The 18,656-nt window shown below is 38.3% G+C and overlaps 1 protein-coding gene and 1 long non-coding RNA gene across 2 annotated transcripts; one reads left to right on the forward strand and one right to left on the reverse strand.

Annotated features, from left to right (window-relative positions):
• The first annotated feature begins 320 nt into the window (after positions 1-320).
• Positions 321-9,831, forward strand: LOC119478955. Its single transcript, XR_005204574.1, has 4 exons — positions 321-719; positions 6,656-6,816; positions 9,268-9,469; positions 9,694-9,831. It is a non-coding gene; the product is annotated as an uncharacterized LOC119478955 (long non-coding RNA).
• Positions 5,897-18,646, reverse strand: pax10 (paired box 10). The gene is made up of 9 exons (XM_037754052.1): positions 18,567-18,646; positions 13,057-13,176; positions 12,041-12,266; positions 11,669-11,863; positions 9,960-10,042; positions 9,714-9,873; positions 9,360-9,433; positions 6,903-7,035; positions 5,897-6,770 (listed from the first exon to the last, which is right to left on the reverse strand). The coding sequence occupies exons 3-9, from the start codon at positions 12,144-12,146 to the stop codon at positions 6,670-6,672; spliced, it is 852 nt and encodes a 283-aa protein (XP_037609980.1). The 5' UTR covers positions 12,147-12,266; positions 13,057-13,176; positions 18,567-18,646; the 3' UTR covers positions 5,897-6,669.
• Between the last annotated feature and the right edge of the window lie 10 nt (positions 18,647-18,656).

An 18,656-nucleotide genomic window follows, 5' to 3' on the forward strand; every position in this document is an offset into this window, starting at 1 on the left:
GTTAATGGCTTTATAGTAAATAATTTATCTGTAATTTAATAAAAATTAAAAATAAATTATTTACTATAAAGCCATTAACAATAATACATGTCTAATCAGTCAGCTGCTATTATAAATGTTTAGTCATTTATAAAGGTTTGTTACAGTAACACGGGAAGTCTGTATTTGTAGATATTAATCAGTTGTTCATAAATAAATGATAAATAAATGGATTTTGGTCTTGATAACCTGCTCTTATAAATTACAAAAAAATATTTATTATATAATACATTTGTTTTGTCATTATTTTATTTTATTTTATTTTATTTTATTTTTTATATCACATTCTGCCACATTCCCACTGCCCCAAATCCATTCGTTGCCATTCTCTACCTGTCCACCAGAGGCCCTCAGACTTTTCCACCTGACTCCCTCATCCACCTGCTCACCTGTTTCCACTTTCCCTCATCAGCCCTGCAGTGCAGTATGTAACCGGCCCATTTCTACTCATTCCCTGGCTGTCAGCTCATCACAGTTGTCATGTATGTGCTTTTTGCTTTTGCTTTCTAGCTTCTGTAATCTGAAACTTGGAACCTGAAATGTGTTACCTGCCTGTTTCGAGCTGCTATAACTGATCTTTTGGACTTTGGATTTCCTGCCTGACTCTTCTGATGTTTTGCCTGTTTGGACTGCCTTCCCGTTTTCACCCTTGCCTGGCTCATGATTCCTTCTTCCTGCCTGTAAGCATCCATATACCTTCAATTTGCTGATCGTGTCTGCCTCCAATGTCTGCATTTGGGTCCAATCCAGTGGGCAACTCCGGGTCTGAAAAATGAAGCCAATGCTGAAGTGCCTTAAAAATGCATTCTTTCTAACAGCCAGCAGGGGGCGACTCCTCTGGTTGCAAAAAGAAGTCAAATTGTATAGATGTCTGAGAAACTGACTCTACTTCTCACTTGATTTATTACCTCAGTAAACATTGTAAACATGAGTCTAATCCTGCATTTCCAGAGTCCTGACAATGTATGCACAGTACAAACTAAAATGATAAAACAAATTCCCAAACAAGTTAGCAAGAAATCAAATTACCAAACAACAACTGACACAGTGTTGTGTGGGGCTTGGAGACAATTGCCCACTTTGCTCAGTTGATAATCCAGCCTTGCGGCCAGGCATTTCTATTGCCTGATATTATCTTATTGCAGACATATTAGTATCTGTGTATATGTCGATAAGTAAATAGAAATGGATTTTTGTTTTTAGTAGAACCATAGATTGAATGTTGGGTTCCCCATACAGTATCTGTTGTATCTCCAGATCACATGGCTTCCTGCTTGGTGAATCACCATCTGTGTCAGTCACCTTTGACCCAAAGTTCCCTGCAACCACAATATCCTGCATTCAGCTCTTGAGTCTAGATGACTTTCATGACCTGTTTGAAGCCGCGCACACTGCCTCTCTGAACCTCTCCCACAACGGGGGTTTTTGGCTTCTGCTGTCACCACAGTTGCACTCTTTTTTTTTTATGGCCTGCTGTTGCCTCCATGTTTGAGTCAAAAGTCATCTGTGTCAGACGCCTAAAGGCTTCCTTCAGTTTGACGGCCTCGCCCACCTGTGGTGCAACAGGTTGTTGGTTGTAGGCAAAATAAATCAAATTAAAATCACTCGACTCTCAGCAATGTATTCTTACTGACATACGGTACACAAAATTCTCCTGGAATAAGAAACGTATGTGCTTCTACAAAATCATGTTTATCACAAGTTTTTAATTGTCTTTGGCTGATAATTACTTTGTTTGAGGAAATGTTTGCATTGCATTTGGATGTTGTGCCCTCCTAAATTACATAGTATAGATACTTTATAAAACTGTCATTGGCATCTGTTCTTTTTTAATTTGGAAGTTTGTTGTTATAGCATTTTAAAGTACGATGTACTTTTGACATGTTTTCATGGAGTGTTAATCTATGGAAGCTCAGGTCCGACAATATTAAAATTAAATCATATAAAAATGTAAACATTCAGACAACTGTACCTTTTATTTTTAAACAACTCTCTAGAAAAAGATAGGCCCAAATTATCTTATACTGTACCAAACAGACATGGCAACCCTGGCCGAAAAACAGAGCAGTAAAATGTTTCAGTCAATAGGATGTTACATCCAGAGCAGAGGGCTGGACATTGAAAATTTGCTCGTTATAAAAAAGTAATTTTTCTAAATGTCCTTCATTAGAAATTAGCTGAAATCAAGACGTCATTTAAATTAAAATCTACAAGTGCAATTTAATTTGGAAATTGAAAATAAAAAGTCAATATTCACATTACATAATCATAGTACTTTTGTGCTTTGAAATACACAAACATATTTATTGGTAGAGTTTTACATCTATTTAAATAAACTTTAATCTTGTCTTACGTCACACACAAATCTAAAATTTTATTTCAATATAATAATTAGATTTTAATATAGGCAATCTTAGACTTCAGTGAGTCTACAACAATATACCTATTTTTTAATGAAGCTCGAAAGGTATTATCATTTTCAACGATAATTATTTTGCTGGTGTTATTCAACACAAAGTACTTCTAATACATTTGGGGGAAATTGATGACGCTGCTTTAAGCTGGAGTGCACCAGCGTCTCACATGTCACCTTAGAGTCCCATTATGTTCATTCTCTCTGCAGAGCATCACTGGTATTATCTCTCCCTCCCCCTCTTCCTCCTCTCCCGTCTTTAATTTCTGTCCATCCTCCAGGGCCCAAGAGAGTCATGCCATTAGCACAACACACTGCCCGGCTAATGGTTGGCCAGTTTCCGCCGTGTCCACTTCATGACGGACGCCCCATTTATGCTGTTGCCCCTTTGAAGGTATAAGCGTTGGATAATCTCACTCCTCCTCACTGACCCTCAGATGCCGAGCATTTCCAAGCCCAATAGTGTAACATTGTAAGCCTATCATCATATTGACCAACATTTTTTTCCTAATCTCTTTATCCTAAACAAATAAAATATCTTAAACGTCCAACAAAAGCTAAGCAAAGCAAAAGTGGTTACAGGGAGAGAGACAGAGCGACGCACGGGAAGCCGGGCCTTTATATCCGGTGGAGCACCGGGCCCAGGTGCTCCAGATCTGACAGGGATTCCAATCAGCTCCTTAAACACTACACAGGCACGTCACTACTATGTCGCATCTGCAGACAAGCAAGGGCCCTCACACTGTCAAAACTAAAAGCCAATCAGCTCTTTGATCAGGCGCGAGCCAGGCGTTTCCCATAATGCCCTGGGTCTTGCAGTCGGTGGAGAACAACTGCGGCGCCTGGCTCTAAAAACTGTTGCCGCCTCGATCTCGTGAGGTTATCGTTGCCCACGTGTGCATGACGTCAGAGCAAGTCGGCATCAAGTCGGACACAAATCTAACCGGCATGCATTGCGCAGCGATCGCTGGTGATCGATTCTGTGCAGGTCTGGCTCATTTCGAACGAGCCCAATATACCGCTTGAGAACTACTATTGCAAAGGTGTACCATATTTTTCTCACAAACCAATCAGAGCAGACTGGGCTTTTTCGGAGGGGTTCTTCAACAGACAGGTGCTAAAATGGAGCGTTTCAGACAGAGGGTGAATACAGGTATATTCAGACAGACAGCATGAGGAAAATAATGTTTTTTTGAACATTAAAACATGTTTTAGTGGAAACCCAAAATACAAAAATGAGCATGATATGTCCCCTTTAAAGTTGCAGGCTGGAAAACCAAAACAATAAGCTAAAAGACACTAAAATGCTCCATAGAAGTGAGAGGAACTAGAGTTGGGTTCATCACTATAAGCGACCCCCTTGTACATACAGGTAATCATGTGATCCATTGTTAATATAAAAATATTGATTATAGCAGATTTAAATAAACCAAATCTTCTCTCATCACATTGTGTGTTGATTAATGTTACTGACCCAGTCACCATGACAATAATGATTATCTTTCATGAAGTTTAACAAGAATTTAATTGGGTTTTTTTTCCACATTATATTGAATTTGCCCAAAATTTTATATTAAAAAGAATATTTTATTTGGATAGTGGTGATGAGAACATAAGAATCACATTTGTCAAACCTAACCATCATCTCTGTATGTATATTAGTCATACTGTTATGTTAAATTATCAAAACAATTTTTTTATCTTGAACCACACATCAGAAATAAAGACCTTTTGAATATACATATATTCATTACACACAGTTTTATTTTCATTAAAGGGATCCAAGGCCTTCACAAAAGGGTTGACTCTTGGTAGCTATACAGTACTAACACGACACACAACGACAACAGAAACAACACAGAGGACTTGTGTGAACGAGTGAAAAGACAAATAAATAAGAGCTGAAAGACATTTTCATATGAGATTAAACTGAGATGCATCAACAAAACCAATAGTCAGAGGAAAGTGAGCGGAGGCTAAAACCCCGCAAAGTACAGCAACGCTTTTTGTACAATACTCAATTAATTTCTGCAAGTAGCTGATTGTCTATAGCGGCTTATTTTTGGTCATGCACAGTTGATGATGTCATTGCTATTGTATTGACAGTGTTGCATTAATTTCACAGTTTTTCCACTTTTTATCTCCTCTACCTCCAGCTTTGATTGTCAGTCTCTGAAGTGTTTGCATTTGATGGATTGAAGGCAGCCTCTGTTTGTTTGCTGATGATGCTTGATTGTCACTGGCTGATAGATATGGTTCATTATTGCCAATCAAAGTACGTATCACTGCAAAATCTATTATGGAATTGCTTCTGTTTTTAAATAGATCAGATAAAAAGTCATCATATATATACTATATATAAAACAAAGAGAAAATCTAATTGCTTTACTGAAGTTTTTGGCAAAAGGTAATCTGAGAAATGTGTAAATGCCATATTTTTATGTTCAGCCTATAGTATCTGATACTACCTGACATCAATATTGACATGATGCGTCCCTAATGATATTGTTTTTGTGCTTTTGAGGATGATTTGAGTCCACAACGTGCTACATTCTTCCCTCCAATAACATTTGACAATATTCCACAGTTATCTTCATCATACACATGTCTGTACAAAAATATGCAGTATCAGTCTTAGTGTAATGTTGCTGGCAGGGTAGGCAGGATTTACTTTTTTTATGGTTTTAAGTTTTAGTAAAAGTGATTGCCATAAGCAAGTCTAAAATCTTCACAGTAGCCTCACACAGCTTATGCTTAAGGAACAAGCTCGCTATCACAATATCATTGAGCTGCTCAAGTAACAAGAAACCGTGGTTACACTTCACAATACAGACATCTGCTGGCATTTACTTAGTACCACTGAATCACTTGTTACTGAAGTGTTTCTGTGTGGTAGAATTATAATCATAACCCGCTAATGGCTCAACACGTATGAGCAGAAAAAACTACTTTTTCTACTTTTGATATTTGAAAACTTCAAGACTACAGTTCATGAAGCTATTTTTTCTCTTTTTAAATAAACTTGGAAGACATTTAAAGGAAGTGTGTAACATTTTGGGGGATCTATTAGCAGAAATGGAATATAATATTCATAACTAAATTTTCATTGGTGTATAATCACCTGAAACTAAAAATCATTGTGTTTTCATTAGCTTAGAATGAGCAGTTTATATCTATATATCCTCTTCACAGAGTTTGCCATGTTTCTTTTGCATGTTTATGTTACCTGAAGGCCACCATAGTTCTCCGGCATGCTTGTGAAACTGCAATAACGTGAGCCGCAGAGTGCAAAACCGTGACAACGCCAGTCGCCGTCTGACTTCCGTGTGTTATTATGGTAAGGATGGCCTCTGAGAGAGATGAACGGCGTTACCACGGTTTTTCACTCGCCAGCTCATATAACCGCAGTCCTGGAAAGGGAGGAGTGAGTGGATGGGAACTCGGTTGGTTGCAATCTGCAACCACACCACTAGATGCCACCAAATCCTACACACTGTACCTTTAAGTTTATGGGCCATAGAGAGCTCGTAGTAATCGGGTTGACTTTCTGTTTATAATTCAAACCTCTTCTGCCACCTCTACGGATAAAATTTGTTAAAACGTATGTAGCAAAATAATCTAAGCTCAAAAGTCCACAGAGCTTTCAACCACATCTCACAGTGTATTTAGTTCTTTTTTTTTTATCCAGAGTACATTTTCTTTTTCCCTGTTTTTTGTGGATCATGAAACTTTCAGTCTAAGTAAAAGCCAAAATATTCGACACAATAAAATATAGTAAATCTTTTGAAGGGCCCGACGCTTCTCCAACTATCGGGTAATAAAAAGCATCTCCACAGACGGTGTAACCTAAACCCTAACTTAAGCCTGATCCTACCCTGACTCTATTTTAATTCTAAACACACCTCAAACTGATCCTATTTCTAATCCTGACCTCAGCCCTATGATTAACAATATCCAAACAAAAAAAGTGCAACTTGATAATACTAAGCAAATACCAGTATGACCAGAGTACTGTCGAGTGCAACCAAAGCTGCTCTTGGTTGAATTTGTAAACATTTAATGCATTTCAGGGGTCTGCAACTCATTGAGGCCCCCTCTATAGCTCAGTCCTGTGCTTCCTTTAAAACCCGTGTGTCCCCCATATTGTTTTCTTGACACTTTTTTGTTACATGCCCCTTTTTTTCGTTCTTCTTTTGTTGGCAGCGATTGTCTGTTGATCACTGTAATCTGGCCCAGTACTGACCCAGGTTATGACTCATGCTCTGCTGATCAGCTCCTGGAACCTGGACTGGCACTGAAACGCCGGGTGATATGAGCCCTGAAGAGAGGGAGAAGAAAGGTTTCATTTCAGCAAGCAGTCAGAGGTAACACACACACACACACACACAGACGTAAAGTAAATGTCTCCACCCTTATTGAATAAACTCATATCTAGCTCAGAAACACTCACCAGTGTTGGAGTTGGCCGAGGACGGAGTCTGCAGATGAGGGGAGGAGTACGCCGATGAGTCAAAGCTGCGCGGGGTGGAGGGGGATGGAGGTAACATGCAGGAGTAGGAGGAGGCCGACTGGGGAGGAATAGACTGAGAGTGGACATAAGAGTGGAAGAGAAAGATTTGAGTTAGATTTATATTGAAACAACAAACTATATTATCTAAGAAATCCTTTTTAAAAGTTGTATATACAACAGCCATTGCTGTTTCCTACACCATGTAGTGTGAAGGCAGTTTAAAGTATTGATAGTATGGCTTCAGTTTGACCACATGGAGGTGCCAGAGTAGTGTTATTTGGGTAAAGCTTTGCATTACATATGCAAAATGATTTCAATTATTGTCTGATATTTATGTTTGGCTTGTTCCGCATTTTCTTCCTCCATTGATACTTTTTAATTTTAATTTTTTTTTTTTATTATTGTGTGTGGGCCAAGGTTATAATAGTTTACAATTTGTATTTCATTTTAGTTGTTTTTAGTTTAGCTTCAGTTTTTCAGAAAGGTTTAGTTTTCATATATTTAGTTTTACAGTGGTTTTTGTCAGTGCGAGCTATAATGTCTCAGAAGTATGTAGCTACATATACAACACAAAATACATGGTTGGAGAACTGAATGGCCATAATGTTAAATGTTTAATCTTTGCGAAGCAGTTGCGACACAGCACCATCTCCTGGAATGTCAAGTCCGTTCAATGCCTGTGGTTCAAAAAGAGAGAGTCGTGATATATTATAGGTAATAAAACCGAAATGAATTCATTTTTATTTATTTTTTTACCCAGGAAATATCGTTTCAGTTTTGCTTAAAAGATATCATTTTTATGTAGTTTCAGTTTACTAAGAATATTTTTCACTGCTTATTTTAGTTTCACTTTACTATAATAAACTCTGGTGTGGACGCCGGGAGGACTAACCTAATGGGTACTTAACTAAAGAATAAAGGCTTACTAAACGAGACACAAACTGAAAAACCTGCTCACTGTGACTTGTGCAGAAAATATTATTTAATGCACAGATGTTATAATATTATAATAATTTCTGTCTAATGTATCGGTCAAGAAGTTCTGGCACCCATGCATGACATCTCATAAAATAAGCTGGGATGATAACTTGATACAATCAAATGTACATAATAAACGCTGTGGTGTTTGTCCCCGCCAGGCAAAATATCAGTGTGTCCCAAGCATTAATAAATGTATCTTGATTAGGCAGCTTTGGCTGGAAACCATCTAGTTGATCAAGATTATTCCCAAACAATGACTGGGCCTGTAAAGATCCTTTGACCCCACTGATTCCTTGTGTTCGTCACAGTGAAGCTACTTGATAAACTGATGAATAAAGAGAGCGCTGTAAGTTGTCCCATTACCAACAGGGAGTTTACGAATTTCAATTTTATGGATTAACGGGCGAATCTTTTAATGCTGTATGGATGTCACAATTAAACCTAATCAGAATCAAGATTTGATAGATTTTTTTTTTTTGATGTAGCACCACTTTTTTATGCCTCTATAAGAAAGTCAATATCATATTTAAAATCACTGCATAATGGACATATTTCCAGATTTGCTTGCTTCTGCCTCTTTTCAGCTTTGTGTGTTACATTTAGGTTGCCTTGCACTATTATTATTTTTGTATTCTATTTTATTATATTCTATTATTATTCATTATTAATATTATTGTTTTGTATTATTAAATAATTATATGAAATTTGGATAACAACAATTTTAAGATTTTTGAGGTTGTAGCAGTAGTCTTTATTTATTTATTTACATAACGATTTTCATTACTGTATGTTTCATATACACTATAATTTAATAATAATATTAATAAGAAAGTCAGTATCATATTTAAAATCACTGCATAATTCACATATTTCCAGATTTGCTTCTTTGTGCCTCTTTTCAGCTTTGTGTGTTACATTTCGGTTGCCTTGTACTATTATTTAATTTTATTTTATTAATCATTATTCATATTATTATTTTTGTATTATTAAATAATTACATGTAATTTGGATAACAACAATATTAAGAGTTTTGAGTTTTGTAGCAGTAGTCTATATTTTTACACATCTATTTTCATTATCGTATGTTTTATACCATTGATGTAAAGGAGTTAATAATATTAATAAGAAAGTCATATTTAAAATCACAGCATAATTCACATATTACTAGCTTTATTATTAATTTTTTTAATATATTTTTTTATTATTAAATAATTACATGAAATTCGGATAACAACAATATTAAGTGTTTTGAGTTTTATAGCAGTAGTCTATTTATTTAGGTATTTATTTTCCTTATTGTATGTTTTATGTCCTTGATGTAAAGGATTTAATAAAGGGACTCTGCTCTGTGACGACGACATGCTTTAGTAAACTTTGGACGGTGCTGATGAATGATGAATGATGAAATGTCCAAACCTGGACTCCAGATGAGAAAACTGACAGGGAGCTGTAGCTGGGCAGGGACGACTCAGCCTGACTCAACATGGACCCTGGAGAGAGAGAGAAGACACACACGGAGCGAGACGGTGAGCACACACACGCATTTACACACACACACACACACACACACACAATACAGATGTGCTCTAATTGAGAAACTGCTTGCAAATGTCACTCTGAGGTTTGTAATCATAAACTAGTAATATAGCAAATATATAAATCAAAGAGAGCAAATGTAAATGCTTGCTTTAGGTATCACTGATGAATGAGCCAATGAACACACATATTGTAATCCTTTTGTATCTTGCAGTGTAGTGACCTGGTGTTTACCTGAACTGCTGCCGTGCTGCTGATGATGATAGACGGATGTGTTGAAGGAAGTGGTCAGAGGGGCTTGGCTCTGTGAACAGGAAGTTGCGTTCCCTGTCCTCCTTTGATTGCGCAGCTTCTCCTCCCGCCTCCACTTGGCTCTTCGGTTTGAGAACCACACCTGTCAATCAAAGAGCCTCTTTATCATGACCGTCTACATGTTGTACATTACAGGTTGAGCATCAGAGGTAGAACAACTTATCTCACCTGTATCCTGGCCTCTGGTAGATCAATCTTGTTCGCCAATCTCTCCCTCGCAAAGACATCTGGGTAATGTGTCCTTTCAAACTCTGCGGAAGATATTAACTAATGTCAAACTCGCAGTGTGAGTCTTAATGGAGGATGACAGGACCACTGGGGGAGCAGCTCACCTGATAACCCTTACTGCGTGGTGTTAACATGTTTTTAATTCATCTGTTTATGTGAGAAGAAAGCTTTACATAGATTCAAATGGAAATCAATTCTAATCACCTATTAATGATCTGATTATTTTCGACAGATCGAGTAATTACTGCTTAAGATCAGCATCGCTAATTATCATGTCATGGAATACTGAAATCCAGGAAGCTGAGATGTATCCTTACAACCATATTTGAAATATTTATCTGTTGCACTTTGTATAAATGATTTATCGTTGTGGAACACGCAGGAAGTTCAAATCAAGTTGAGAAGCTGCCCAAGCACTTTATTTCAAAGTAGGCTGACCAAAATTAAAATAGCTTTACATTTTGTCATCATTTATTCTCTAAATTTGGAGTATTTAAATGTGGCGTCTTATTAATAATATGATCAGTGTTACTATGACTTATTGTATATAACAGACACAGAAGCTTGAGGTTGGTTAATTCCTGACTCAGCAGTGAGTTTGTATCAATGAGACTTTCTCTATCAGAGTATCATTTCTCATTGTGGCAGTTAATTTAAAGTTGACAAACTGCTGACATTTTTGTTGTTGACAAGTCTGAACGAGAATACGCCTCGCCCTCTAACTGACAGTCTGAGTCATCCTAATGAACTCTGATGGAGACTTTATAGATTTAACTGTCTGCACTTCTGATGCTTAACATTAGTTTAGCATGTCGATAAAATGCCAACAGAGAAAACAAATCAGTTAAGACAGAGTTGGTTCCATCTGAAAAGGCAGAAGTCTTTTTATATAAATTATATAAACATATAATACTAACAGGTTACCAAAGACTTAAGTTGCCGCTGGTAACACATGGTTGATAAACCCATATTGCACAGCGATGGCTCTATGAATTAAGTCCGTCTCACAAATTGTTCTAATTGGCTTGGTTATAATTGGCGTCTGTGTGTCAACACATGATTGTTATTGTGCCTCGGCCGTGCACTGAGGTCAGTGTACCTCATTAATGTCATTTGCACGGAGTGACCACAGCGATACGTTTCCACTCGGCTGCACAGTGGACATTGCGTCCTTATTTAGCTCAGGGGCCTGCTGCAGCCACATCCAGTCAAGGGTGGCTTTCTGATCCCTCTCAGCGGATATCAGCCTGCGAGGGCCGGATCTCGCTGCATAATACAACCACAGTAATGATGCATTATCAAAACTCTGCTGTACACGCTGCTGCGGGCGTTTTTGGGGAGCAGATCAGGAATATTTGTAGAGTTGAGATTAAGGATAATTTGCATCTGGGAGTGATCATGGGTGGCACTGTTTGCTCTCCCACGCGTGGATTGATCAAACTCTAAATATTTCCTTCCCTACCATTTACCAAAAAGCTGTAAACAAGGTGTAAAGACTATAATCCAATAACAAAGGTGTTGGCAAGGGGGGAGGAAGCAGCAGGATGAGCTGCGTCATGACACGCTCTGGTCTGGCTGGTGCCCACGGAGGGCGACGATTGGCTGAAGAGCAAAGAGAGAGCATTGCGTGCATGCTCGCGTGGCCTGACCTTTCTCCAGAGCCTCGATCTGCTCCTGCGTGAAGCTGGTCCTGTTCCTCTGCAGCTTCCTCTTGAGCTGCAGCCTCAGCTGAGACTCCTCGCCGTCGTCCCTCTCCATAGGGACTCCTCCCCCTCTGCCCGTCCCTCCTCCCACCGCCTCCCCCCCAATGCTGCCCTCCGTGTCCAGCAGACAGCCCTCAGACACTGGCAAGGAGAAGAAAGGTGACAAAAAGAGACGTGGGAGTGTCAAGAATTTTTTTTAGAATGTGCAGATTCATGCGTTGAGCTAACAGGAAGTTGGCGAGACAGCCACAAGTGGCTTTTAAAATTTGGTGACCTTTAACTGATGACCTCTGACATATGTTGAAAACCTCCGCTCACCTGTGCTGTGTTGCGTCTGAACGCTGGTGGGGTCATGGTACCAGTTGTTAGGCCCGCTCCAGTTCGAGCCGCTCTGCAGGTTCAGCATTGTTAACTTCTCATACATGCTACGAGCGTCTAAACCACCATGAGGAGAAATAAAGGAGTCCCGTCCTGTGCGTGTCCGCCCCTGTTTACTGTCACCTTTGGCTCTTTTCTCCCTCCTTCGATCCTCCGATCCTTCCTCCTAGAGGGGAAGGGGGGGGGGGGGGGGGGTTAGGGGAAGGAACGAAGAGGAGAAGAAGAAGGAGGGGTTCATATCGCATGAGTTCACACATGGTCGGCATTGTGGCGAATTAGCCTCATGATGACAGACAGAAATGGAGTTAGTTACATGGCCGCTGTCGTACCGTGTGTGTGTTATACATTGGTATGCTAGTATACCATGGGGAGCGAAGGTACATTAGAAGCCACTCTGAAAGCCATGACATTTATTATGCTACTTGCTTTTAGCTCTTCTCGTCTTTGCTGGTAAGCACGAGCTTGCATGTTCACATATATGCATGAAAAGACATGTAAACCGGCATCGCACACCCACACACACACGGCGGCTTCCTGAACAAAATCTCCCCAACATTCGAACCAAACCCATCTTTAACGGAGTCATTAATTGCTCAAGTATGTCCATAAGCATCATTATCTGCCTGAATAAATATATGTGTAAGTCTAAATGAATGAAACTTATCTTAAATGACCCTTTTTATTTTCGAAATTTCCTCTTCGGAGAGGAATGCAACGCCAAATCTCACAAACTACTGCAGCAGCACGATGTCAAAGGTCAAACTTCATTCATTTGGGTGAAGCATCCCAAAAAACAACAATTCATTCATCTGATTTTCAATTAAAATCTAGAAATCATCCTAGGAATGTTAAAGTAACTTGTCGTCCATCCCTAAGTCCACATTAAAGATCTCAGCGCGGAACGACGCCACATAAAAAAGCACTGAAAAGACACAGATATTTTTTGGCAAACTTACCCAAGTGTCCAGGTGAAATGATGCGGCGGCGTCCTGTGCGTTACTTTCCTTCCTCCGTGGACCTTTATTCCCCTGTTGTTCCCCCTACGTCCCCTTGTTCTCCAGCTTTGTTGACAATAACTGTGTGTGTGAGTGTAAAGGAGAGAGTAGGAGAGAGATGAAGAGAGTTAGACAGGGTGAGAGAGAGTGAAAGAGGGAGAGGGGGGGCTCTGGAGAGAAATGCGTCTGCGGGCACTCTTGTCCTCCAAGCGATGGAGAGAGAGAGAGAGAGAAAGAGAGAGAGAGAGAGAGCGAGAGAGAGAGGGAGCCACCGAGGGGTGACAAAGTGAGTCAACATCAGTGTCAAGTTTGAACTTAATGCCAGCGAGAGGAGGAGGGGAGGCCGAGAGAGTGGAGCATAAAGCACAGATAATGGAGAGATAGTGGATGATAAATAGATGATGGAATTCAATTTGAACCATACATTGCGCATAAATACGAAGTATAATCAGCAGTCAAGTGTGTTCGTTTTTCACACAAACACATGTGCAACCAGTCAACTGATATTATTAGATTAAACTTATTGTTCACACTAGTAATAACTCATTTTCATTGATACTCATTTGGATGTTTTAAAACTTTGATAAAGCTTTGACATGTTTACATGTTGCATTGTATTAATACATTGTAAAATACAGCATTCAGCAACGACACACAGAAGCATTTATTTTGAGGCAAGAATAGAAGATGAATTATTATGATATTATGATGAAAAAGATATTATTATATTGATTTTTCTATTCATTAAAATCTGTTTAACCCACCGAAGCTTTATACATCACCGTAAAACAAATGTTTGTATAAGAGATCTTTCTCTGTAATGATAAGTAGTAATATTAGGCTTAATAATAAATTATTGTATTTTTCTATCTGTTTGAGCCACTGATATGTCACACATCAAAAAATATGTTAATATTAGACTTAACAATACATTATATTATTGATTTTCCAAACTATTTGAAATTATATGACAAAGACGGATGTTATGTTACAAAAGATCATGGTAATTAATCATTAAAACTTCTTTATAACCACATAGGTAAATAAGAGCAATATTCAGAATATTGATAACTGGTTTCATTGAATTATTATTATTTAATTTGATGCACGAATGTGATCAAAAAGATGTTAATGTCTAAAAATATCATATTTAACCCTATTGAATGGCCAGATATTTGTTTGATAAAAATAAGTAATAACTGATTTAGCAAACAAAACCTAAATATTTTCATAATATAGCACAATAAAATAAAATTATTTTTATGGACAGTATCAGTTAAAGATGCCATTTTAGAAAAAAAACAATTTAACTGTTTTCATTATTGATTAATCTGCCACCTTATTTTTTGATTAATGACTAATTGTTTGATCCATAAAACTACAGAAAATATTTAAAATATTTCTGGAAATTGCAATTTTTAGGCGATCAGTCACAAAAACCCAAAGATTAATGTACAATAATGTAAGAAAAAGCAGCAAGCTATCAGATTTGGCTGCAAATGATTGGTATTTTTTGTTTGGAAAAGTATTGAAACGATGAATCGATTATCTAAATAGTTGCTGATTATATTCTGTTGATCACCTAATTGATTATTTGACTAACTAAAGTTTCAGCTCTACGTTAAGCTTGGCTTTTTTTCTTTATCGGCTATTTGATCTTGTGCTCACATGAACTGAGTTATTTAATCCCATCAGTATTTTAGGCCTACAGTGCTGTAAAGATGCTGTAAAGATGCTGTAGGTGGGCAGGTAAAGTTCCCACACTTTATTTCTTAACACAAGGGTGAAAATATGCACATAGGTTGAGCAACAGCTTTTCCCAGAGCACCTGGGTATTGACTACAGAGGTATTGTTCTCCTGCTATAAGACACTGAGCTTAAAGCTACGGGACAATAAACAAAGGCATTGTCTGGCCCCGGAGCGGGTTAAAGGAGCACCATACAGAAACCCTTGGCGATAGACACACAAGGTCTGATGTGAGGCGTAAGTAATGACGCAGGTATGACGGTATGTATGGTGGAGTCAAAGAGCGAGAGCAGAGTAGAACCGGGGTTTAAATTTATCTCTTTGCAGCGGAGGGGAGAGAGGAAGAGAGAGATGGAAGATGGAAGCGGGGAGAGATAGAGAGAGTGAAGAGGAAGTATGTGACTTTGGGGTGGGTGTTGGGGCTTGGGGATGGGGAGGGTGCCAGCTTGTTTTATTTCCGGTTGACAAGACTTTGCGCTCCCTTTCTCTCTGTCGCTCCCTCTCTCTTTCATACTATGCTATTCTTTCTCCGCTGCCCCCATTGCTCCGTCCCCCACCCCACCCCACCTCTTTCTCTGTTACTTTCCTCCGAGACGTGCCTCGGAGAAAGGAAAGGACTTGACAAGTTCAAAGGTAAAAAGGAGTAAAAACAGTGCTGGAAGAAGCATTAAGTAAAAGTACTAATAACACACTATAAAAATAATCTAATACTAACTAAAACTCCTAAATTCAACATTTTACTTAAGTAAAAGTACAAATGTGTTATCAGCTAAATGTACTTTAAGTATCAAAATGTGTGCTCATTGTAAAGAATGACCACATATCATTACATATATTATATTATTGAGTTATTATTACTTTTGTGTGCAGTTGCTGAAGGCTGTATTTTACAATATAGCAATACAATACAATACAATAGCAAATGGACAATTGTTGAAGCTTTATCAAAGTTTTAAAACATCCAAATTAGGATTATTATTATTAACATAAACATATAAGCAGCATTTTAATGTTTATAGCTTGAGCTCATTTAGACTATCCAGTGTTGGGTAGCTTCCTCTATTACGATGTAGGGCTGCAACTAACCATTATTTTCATTGTCGATTATTTTCTTGATATTTGGTCTATAAAATGTCAGAGAATTGTGAAAAATGTTGATCAGTGTTTCCCAAAGCCCGAGATGACGTCCTCAAATGTCTTGATTCGTCCACAACTCAAAGATATTCAGTTTAGTGTCATAGAGGAGTAAAGAAACCAGAAAATATTAACATTTAAGAAACTGGAATCAGAGAATTTGTATTTATCTGTTTTTATAAATTAATCGATTGTCAAAATAGCTGATTAATTTAATAGTACAACTAATTGAGCAATCGAATTAATCGTTGCAGCTCTATTACGATGCTTCATGTGTTACACGATCATCTTATATTTTGTGTGAAATCATTATCTGCATAGATCTGTCAAATAAATGTACAATACAATACTTGCTTCTAGAATATTTAGTGTAGTAGACGAAGTATAAAGTTGCAAAAAAAATGCTACCTTAATTACCTCAAAATTGTACTTTTGTAGAGTAGGCTACTTGTGAACTACTTGTGTGTTACCTGATCTGTATATCTGTTTGTTTCTGTGTACTTGCTGTGGAAACAAATATCCCTCTTGGGACAAATTAATCTAAATCTAAATCTTGAGTAACAAAACTGCTTAGTAAATTTAAAACTAAACTCATATATAAACTATCTTATCATCCCATCCCCCTTGTTTTCTAGCTGGTTTGTTTTTCCTTTATTCAGAAATCATTGTTGCATCTTATTGTGTTCCAGTTGTTGGAATGTGGCGTAACCTATGTGATCCCTATGTGCTGAGTGCAATAACGTGTGTGTGAGTGTGTGTGGGTGTGTGTGGGTGTGTGTGTGTGTGTGTGTGAGGCGGCGCGTGCTTCACTGCAAAGATTCATGTAGCTCCAGGACATGCATTTTTTTTAGTGCATCTTGTTAGTTCATTCCTGTCACCTCTCTCTCTCTCTCTCCCTCTCTCTCTCTCGCCATCCCTTGCTTTTTCAGCGCTGAAGGGGGGATGGGGAAGGGGTGGTGGACGGGCCTGGGAGGGGAAGGGCAGGGGGGGGGCGGCAGCGGTGGAGGCAGTCACCATGGTTACAATGCCACGACAAATATTCATCAAGTCGTTAAAATAAAAACAAACTGGAGTGCATTATAATTGCTCTTACTGACTGGATCCTATAATGCGTTCATATATTATGAGTGAGAGGAGCAGAGCGGAAGGGGCTCGCACACAAAAAGACACTATTGGTGATTTAAAAAAAAAGTGATTATCAGCTGACCTGCGGGCAAACACATATGTGACTCACACACCCACACACTCTTATGTGTATAACTTCATTTTTCCATTACCTGTTTATGGAATCCCCTATGAGTACTTTCTTGAGTCTCTCCTCTCTTTTCTCTTTGTCCCTCCATCTCTCGCTCTTCCTCTACTGTTGTGTAGCCCGAGGCGATACTGTGATGTGTCCTCCCTCTGTCCCTCCCTCCCTCTCCCTCTCTCTCTGTCCCTGTCACCTTCAATTGCTCTGTGAAACTAGACACACTGCCTGGGGCGGGGAGGCAGGGAGGGAGGGAAGAGAGGAAAAAGAGAGAAGGAAAAAGAGAGACAGACAGACAGCTTTATAGACACACAGAAGGAATAAACATTTGGTGTCATGTAACAAAAAATAAATATGGGTAACCACAGCCCAGATGTGTGGCACTCTCTAAAAAAAACAAATGAGTTATGTTAATGTTCACAATCCAGCCAAAAACGTAAAATACTAATAATTTAGCGCTGGCAACATATCTACCACATCTACCCAATTTAGGACAGTGTTTGACCTTTGACCTGGGTGGTTTATGCTGTGGCTGAATTCTACAAGGATGCTCCGCTCCAGGCCGCTGTTCATCTTGTGTGGGCTATAAACCAGTTGCTTCTCCTTGAACAGAACCCGTTAAACTGGTTAATACTTTTCACCTGGAGCAAGAAACTACTTGTACTTAAGTACAACTTGTCCCAACAACACATAGTAAAGAGCAAAACACCTAAAGCAACTTCTAAAGAACAGAGTTTAATACCTGGATATAATTGAAGGCCTATAGGTACAGGTATAATATCAAATAACTTTTAGGAAGAATGTCAAACACATGACCTAACCGCATTTTTGATTGTTTACATTGGTGGTTTGTTTAGCCATAAATTGCTCATAAATATTGAGTGCAATTGGCAGTCAAGTGTGTCAGTTCATAACACAAACACACCAGACAAAATCACATTATTAGATTGTTCACATTTGAAGAGGCTCATTTTATTTTATCCTAATTTAAATACCTATTACAAAGAGTTGATTTATAAATCCCTGATAAATCTTCTGCAAATTTGTAGGAAAATAAGAATATGCTATATTTTTAAGATAAAAATAAATGATCAACAGCACATTATTATATAAATACCCAATATCTGCTCGAGAAATTGATATGATGCATGAGTCAAATATCAAAAAAGCCTCATAAAGCATATAAATAAAGCATATAAATATGAAATATCTCAAATAAAACATCCTATATAGCATATAGGCTATAACATGGGAGTAGGCTGCTCCTTCACATCAAGTAAACACTCCAATGCAACATAAAAAACAGTTGATATTAAAAACACATTGACAAATTGCATCACTTACCAATATCTGGGATTGACTCCTGTATAAACTGTTGTATAAAATACAAAAATGCACATTCTCGCGGTCGAAACAGTGAAAGGTACCATTATA

Source organism: Sebastes umbrosus, chromosome 20, assembly GCF_015220745.1.
Source record: "Sebastes umbrosus isolate fSebUmb1 chromosome 20, fSebUmb1.pri, whole genome shotgun sequence".
Classification (NCBI taxonomy): Eukaryota; Metazoa; Chordata; class Actinopteri; order Perciformes; family Sebastidae; genus Sebastes; species Sebastes umbrosus.

Bases quoted from the DNA above. Each gene is read 5' to 3' on its own strand.
- pax10 (XM_037754052.1), bottom strand. From the start codon at position 12,146: ATGTATGAGAAGTTAACAATGCTGAACCTGCAGAGCGGCTCGAACTGG. The intron at 11,864-12,040 runs GTGAGCGGAGGT...TCTCCTTGCCAG, and splicing joins TCAGACGCAACACAGCACAG to TGTCTGAGGGCTGTCTGCTG. The intron at 6,771-6,902 runs GTGAGTGTTTCT...CCCTCTCTTCAG, and splicing joins CTCGGCCAACTCCAACACTG to GGCTCATATCACCCGGCGTT.